Source organism: Plasmodium reichenowi, chromosome 8, assembly GCF_001601855.1.
Source record: "Plasmodium reichenowi strain SY57 chromosome 8, whole genome shotgun sequence".
Taxonomy (NCBI): Eukaryota; Apicomplexa; class Aconoidasida; order Haemosporida; family Plasmodiidae; genus Plasmodium; species Plasmodium reichenowi.
Window position 1 is genome coordinate 554,125 of NC_033653.1, and position 7,500 is coordinate 561,624.

The 7,500-nt window shown below is 19.3% G+C and overlaps 3 protein-coding genes across 3 annotated transcripts in view; 2 read left to right on the plus strand and 1 right to left on the minus strand.

Moving 5' to 3' along the window:
- Window positions 1–585: 585 nt before the first annotated feature.
- On the plus strand, window positions 586–3,915 carry PRSY57_0814600 (FAD-dependent monooxygenase, putative; the record flags this gene model as incomplete). Its single annotated transcript, XM_012907085.2, has 1 exon — window positions 586–3,915. The coding sequence occupies one exon, from the start codon at window positions 586–588 to the stop codon at window positions 3,913–3,915; it is 3,330 nt and encodes a 1,109-aa protein (XP_012762539.2).
- A 317-nt stretch (window positions 3,916–4,232) lies between these two features.
- Window positions 4,233–4,971, minus strand: PRSY57_0814700 (hypothetical protein; the record flags this gene model as incomplete). Its single annotated transcript, XM_012907086.2, has 2 exons — window positions 4,233–4,511; window positions 4,768–4,971. The coding sequence occupies 2 exons, from the start codon at window positions 4,969–4,971 to the stop codon at window positions 4,233–4,235; spliced, it is 483 nt and encodes a 160-aa protein (XP_012762540.1).
- An 861-nt stretch (window positions 4,972–5,832) lies between these two features.
- The window catches only part of PRSY57_0814800 (hypothetical protein), a gene marked incomplete at both ends in the record, with an annotated part of 2,065 nt that continues 397 nt past the window's right edge, over window positions 5,833–7,500 (plus strand). The window contains 3 exons of the mRNA XM_012907087.2: window positions 5,833–6,394; window positions 6,592–6,911; window positions 7,032–7,401. Of these exons, the coding sequence (XP_012762541.2) occupies window positions 5,833–6,394; window positions 6,592–6,911; window positions 7,032–7,401 (1,252 nt within the window). The remainder of the gene's footprint in view (window positions 6,395–6,591; window positions 6,912–7,031; window positions 7,402–7,500) is intronic.

Below are 7,500 nucleotides of genomic sequence, written 5' to 3' on the forward strand. Positions count from 1 at the left end.
TCAAAATGAAAAATGAATAGTACCTTTTATTTGTTCAATGATTTTCTGAACAAAATAATATTTAATAATATGTTAATTAGTTTTATGAATTATAGAACTACAAGAATTGGTTTTTTTTTTTTTAAATATGTGAGCATACTTTTTAACATATAAATGATTACGTGTGTTTTAAGTATAAATTTGTTCTGTAACATATTTTTGTAGGGTTTTTATATTTATTTCCTGTTAAATTTAATAAGTGTAAGAATTTAAGGGTTTTATTTTATTTATTATTATTATTATTATTTTTTTTTATATTTTTTATATTTTTTATATTTTTTTTATTTTATTATTATTTCTTTTCTCCTTAATGCCATTTGAATTATGTTTTAAGAATTAAACATATATATATATATATATATATATATATATATATATATATTTATTTATTTATTTATTTTTATATTTTTATTTTATCATTACAAAGTAAGAATGAATGACCATTAGAATTGTAATCCTTTTAAATATTAATATGCTTGTATACAATTACTAAGGTCATATTTATTTTTATACCGAGAAGGTTATATTACTAATAGTTTGAAAAGGATGAAGGTAAGAAAAACGTTTGTTTTAATTATAGGTGGAGGGCCAACAGGTATAACAAGTGGATTGTATTTACAAAAATATAATATACCTCATATATTGATAGAAAAGGATAAATGTATAGAAAAGATTCCCAAAGCTCATTATTATAATAATCAAACTATGGAAGCTTGGAGATGTTTATACCATTTAGATAAATGTTTTATGAATGAAACAGAAAAATTAGATTTATGGAAAACTTTTCAATATTCTTTAAGTATGCATAAAGAGAAAATTATAAGTATATATAATAATTTTATAAATAAATATACATATAAAAATACCTATTATGAAGATATTAGTCCATCTAAAGTTACCCATTTGTCTCAATATAAATTATTAGGTATTTTATATAATTATTATTTCTTTAATATTAAAGTTAATAAAAAAAAACGTGAATTTTTAAAAAATATAAAATTAAAATTTTCAACATATAAGATATTAAAATTTATATATAAAAATAGTGTTATCAAAAATGAAGTGAATAATAAACATATATATAATAATGTTCATGATAAAAAAAAAGAAGATCTTATTAATGATAAGTTTTCAAAATGTTGTTCCTATGATATATCTCAAATGTTAATAGGATATGAATTTGTTCAATTTATAAAAAATATAAATGAATTAAAAAATATTGATAACTTTTCATTATCACAAGAGGAAAAAATCATATTAGAAAAAATGTGTATCGATAATATGTGTCATGACAATAAATATAGAGTACATATGAATTCAAATGTTCATCCTTGTGATATTTCAAAAGGTATGAAAGATAATTATAAATATGATGATAATAATAATTATAATACTAGTAATAATTGTTTGGAAAATTCACCAAATTATGTATTAACTAAGATCAGAAATGTCGAAACCAATTTAGAGGAAATCGTATTAAGTAATTATGTATTTGTTTGTGAAGGTGGGAAAAGTAATATAAAGAATTTCTTAAATATTAATGATGAAAATATAAAGAATTATATGAAATTTATAAATATACATTTCAGTTCTAAATATTTAAGTACATTAATGATATACAATCCATCGATGCTATATTTTCTATTTAATGAATATATAGGTATCTTAGTATGTCATGATTATAAAAAAGGAAATGTAGTATTACATATTCCTTATTTAACCAAAAGAGAAATGTTACTTTATAGTAACCCTAAGAAAATTATAGAAATCATCAATAAATTAATAGGTTTTAATTTATATGATATACATATATATAATATATATAAATGGACTATGTATAGTTCTATTGCTTCTACATTTGTAGATAATTATACAAAACGTATATTTCTATTAGGAGATTCAGCACATAAATTACCACCTTCAGGAGGATTTGGATTAAATTTGGGTATAGGAGATGTACTTAATATTTCTTGGAAAATTATAAGAATTTTTAATTTGCATCAAAACAAAATAAAGAAATTTGTTTTTAATGAAACTATTAAAAATAATTCTACTGATCTAAATGATTACATATGTAAGGATACTAGACTTTCTAATTCTTTTATTAATTTAATTAAAAATCAAATAAAAATCCAAGACTTTATAATGAATACCTTATTTACTGAGAAGGAAAAAAATATGATATATAATTATATTCAGTCTTATAATATAGAGAGGAAGTTGGTGGCCAATTTTACTATTTCGCAGGCTGTAAATAATTATGAGAAGGGAAAAAATATACCATATATTTTGGGATACAACCAGGATAATATATTAATAGATAAGTTATCAAAAATGTGTAACATTAAATCTACAAATTGCCATAACAATAATAATAATAATAATAATAATAATAAACGTTGTGATAGTTATAGATATAATTACACCAATTATAGTAGTCATACGTTTGGGGTTTGTAACAAACTTCATGTTAGGATTCTACAAAATTCTCTGATTTTTCATACTCTTCTTCAAGGTTCCAAGAAAATTATCAACATGCTTAATCAAATCCCATTTATTTTTTCTTATAAAAAAAAAAAAATTAAAAATTTAGTAAACACAAGGAAAAACGTTTTAGGCTTATTATATCCAGGGGCCGATTTTTGTTATTCTTATATTAATACATTAAATAATCTTGAGGAAAATATAAATCATCATAAGGTAATTAAAAATAATACCTCTAATTATAACCATATTTATAATCCCAATATGTTACATATAAATAATTATAATAATAATAATAATAATAATAATAAGGATGAACTAATGGAAAATCAAAACAATCGTAATGAAATAAAAATTTTATCAAAGAATTATGATAATATAAACACTATAGATAATAATGTATATGAAAGAAATAATTTGGAACATAAATATGAAAATCATATACATATAAATGAAATGCATAATGATATATTTAGTTCAGAATATATTAATAACAACAAAAATAATAATTTTGCAAAAAGTATGAACACTTGTAGTTATTATAATTTTGAAAATAGTTATGATAAGGAGGAAAACAAATTATATGATACTAACAAAAAAGGAGATAACAACAAAATTTTTTCTAGTAATAATAATATGGAATGTATTCCTAAATTAAAAGTTTGTAAAAATATATATGAATATGAAATACCTAATATAATTGGATCCAAAATACCACACTTTAGGCTCTATACATTAGATAAAAATTATGTTTATAAATTATCATCAGTTGATTTACCTATATTAAATAACAATTCATTATCTATTCTGATTATTCTTTTTGACGAATTACTTTTGTATGAAACAATTCATTTTTTGTTACTTAATAATATACCAAATGACAAGTTTTCTTTGTGCCTATGGGACTCAGATGTTTTCCTATATAAAGATAAGACAACTGGGAACATGCAATTGGTAAAGGAAGAAATGTATAATAATATAGATAATAAAAATATATCTATGGATCATGTTCAAATAAACGACTATGTTTTATTTAGAAAGGACAATGGTGAGCACGAACCCATTGGGGACATTTCCCATGTGAAATATATAAATGGGATAACCAATAAAAGTATAAGTGATAATAATAATAATAATAATAATAATAAGAATAATAATAATAATAAAAATAATAATAATAATAAAAATAATGATTATAATAATAGTCATATGGGGAAAAGATCTATTAATTATGTATTTACTTCACGTATTATAAAAGAAATGTTTTTAAACATTGTAGGGGTTAAGTCAAATAATGCTTATGTTATTTTAAGACCCGATAAGCATATTATATCTGTTAGTGTTAATAATTTATTTGATGAAATAAAAAAAATAAACAATATATATATATGATACAATGATATGTTTATATATAAATATATATACAAATACATATAAATTTATTTATTTATTTAATTTTATTTATTTATTTATTTATCTATTTTATTTTTTTTATTTATTTATTTTTATTGTTTTTTTATTTGAGTCATTTGATATAATAAAAAATTAGCTTCAAATTATACAAAAAAATAAACTAAATTAAAACAATATGAAATAAATTAAAATATAATAAAATATTATATATGAAGGATATATATCATCCATATATATATATATATATATATATATATATATATGCACAATTTATATGTTGTTATATTAATTCCTAGTTATACATTATTTTCCAAGACACTCTTTAAGTCTAATTTAAAGGCGCTCATAAGTACCTGATCAAATATATGAGTAGACTTATCATAAGTATTATTATTACTTAGTAAACTATATGAATTATGAGTACCTGTTGAATTAAAAATAAAGTTTGTATTTTTCTTTAAATTAAAAACCATATTAATATCTGGATCCCCATAATAACTTCTGAAATATCCATCCCTATGAAATACATATGGTGTATGATGAACACTCTTTACACTATCTGTGAATTTTCTTATCTAAAAAAAAAAAAAGAAATAATAAAAAAATGAAGAGTGGGGGAGAGAGAAATTAACGAAATGAATAAATAAGTAAATTATAGGTTTTTTTGCTATGTATAATATATGTATACAAAGCATTTTAAGAAAAGTAATACAATACTTTTAAATTTACTCGCAAACATATATATACTAAAATGCTTTTCATAGTATATAATAATATAAACTCATATATATATATATTTATATATATATTTATATATATTTATATATTTACTTGATCATCTATAATTTTAGTCGTATATTTATGTATCATGAAATGGAAAAAGGGGATATAAGTTCTGTGGCCTGTTTCCCAATAAATATTATTTTGTTGTAAAAAATAAGGCGCTTCATCTGTATCCCCTGATTTTAAAGAATTATTAATCATTTCGTTTATCTCATCTGTGGTCAGATTTTTTACATTTCCTTTCGATAACATTTTTTAAATATATAAGATAAATTTATAAATAAATGTATGTATTTATGATGATACGTATTTTAATAAAGATATATATTTTTTATATACTTGTGTATGAAATAATATATATATATATATAAATATATATATATTATTATATTTACTTAATATTATTATATCATGATATATATTAAAAGGGAAATAAATGAGGATTCATGATAAAATATATATATATATATATATATATATATATATATATGTTACTGTACTAATTTATATGTTAATTTATACCATCATTCAAATTATCATACATAATATATTTATATAAGAATATATATTCCTATAAAAAAAAAAAAAAAAAAAAAAAAAAAAAAAAATTATTTAGACCATATACAAGGTATCATAAAAAAAAATAAAACTAATAATATTTTTTTAATATTCTTTTTTTTGGTTTCTTTATTTTAATCATGTTTTTAAGAATAAAAGCTAAATGTATTGATATAATTTTTTTGTCTTGAATTTTTTTCTTTTTTTTTTTTTATAATCTAAACTAGATGTATGAATATAAAAAAAAAAAAAAAAAAAAAAATAATAAAATAATAAATATTTTAACAATTACAACCATATTTAAAATACAAAAGTGTGTATATATTTGAATGTAATATATTTTTAAAAAATATATTTTATTTTTATATATAACGATAATATATATATATATATATATATATATATATATATACATATATATATACATTTGGTTATCCTCATTTATCATTTAATACTAGAAATATTTTGTTTTATATTTCAAAATCTTTAACATATCACTATATATATTATATTTTTAATTTAAAATCTGTAATATTTTTCTAGAAGCTTACAAAGATGGTTGAGAAAAAAATAGACGACGCCCCTTTTCTTTCCAAGATGGAAAACTTTGAAATATCTGATAAGAAAGGGAAAGGTTCTAAAAAGGATATGAAAAATGAATATAAAAGTTTAAATAACGAATTTCATTTTGATGAAGAGAAAGGTGAGATTGATGAAGAAGATAAAGAAAACGATAAAGATATGAATGAAGGAGATGTAAATAAAAATAATAATAAAAAAGAAAACAATCATATACGTATGATTAAAATTGATAGAAAGAATTTAAAAAAAATGTTTAGTAGTCAATTTTTTACACAAACATTGACAGATGATTCAAGTAGTAATTCTGTGTCCGAATTAAAAGTAATTAAGAAATATGCATGTGTGGAATTTTTTAAAATGTTATTTCTTGTATCTTTATTTTTGGTAACTTCCTATTATTCATTCATTTATATATATAATAATTTTATGGGACAAAATCATATATGTGGATCTTTGGATATGTATAATTATAAGTATGAAGAATCTGTTAATTTTATATCAAGTATAAGTAATAATAAGTACTACATATTTACAGGTAATATTTAATATATATATATATTATTACATTTTATGTATCCATATTTATATGTTTCTCTCTTTGAGGTAACCCTCTTCAACGCAACAAAAATTATATTATCTTTTTTTTATTATCTTTTTTTTATTATCTTTTTTTTATTATTTATTTTTATTATTTATTTTTATTATTTATTTATTTTTTTTATTTTTTTGTAGGAAAATTTCCATTTGATGTTATAACATATAAACTAAGAAAAGAGGCTCTGAAAAATAGTATGAATGAAGAAATAAAAAAATATAACGAATCAAATGGAAATATTATATATGACAAGATTTCAAATTTGGATGATCATCATATTCAAATAATATCCTTTAATAAATACAATAATAAAATGAAATGTGAGAAAAATATTTTTGATTTATATAAGCCCTTTTATCTAAAAACTACAGATGCACCTATAAAAAATCTTGATTATATTTATAATGAGGTGAATTATAATTCTATAAGTAACCCATATAATATAGCAGAAAAAAAAGTGAGCATAAAACGATAAAATAATACAACGTGTATATGTATATATATATATATATATATATTTATATATTTATATTTATATATATAATTATTTCTTTCTTTGTGCCTCTTCATTTTATAGCTATTCTCTGAGGTGTCCACATTCATGAGAGCGAATGAAAATAAAAATAAGATCTGCTTTATTACCTCTTATCTAAAATCCTTAAAAGATGAAGATACTTCAAATAGTAATAATGTCATAACACAAAATAATAATAATAATAATAGTAGTAGTAGTATCACTAGTAATGGTAGTAATGCTCTTGATGAGAAAAATAATTACACTGAAGAAAATAATAACAATGAAAAGAAATATTTTAAAAATACAAATTCAATAGGAGATAATGATAACAACAAAACTTATCAAGGGAGTAATGTTGTCAATTTTAATTATACTAATAATAATATGGTTCCAGAAAAAAAAAAAATTATCTTTCTTTATGATCAAAGTGGTTAGATAGAAAAGATAAAACAAAACAATACAATACAAAACAATATATATAAATAATATTTTCAACATTATTAAAAATAATTATATATTAAAATATTGC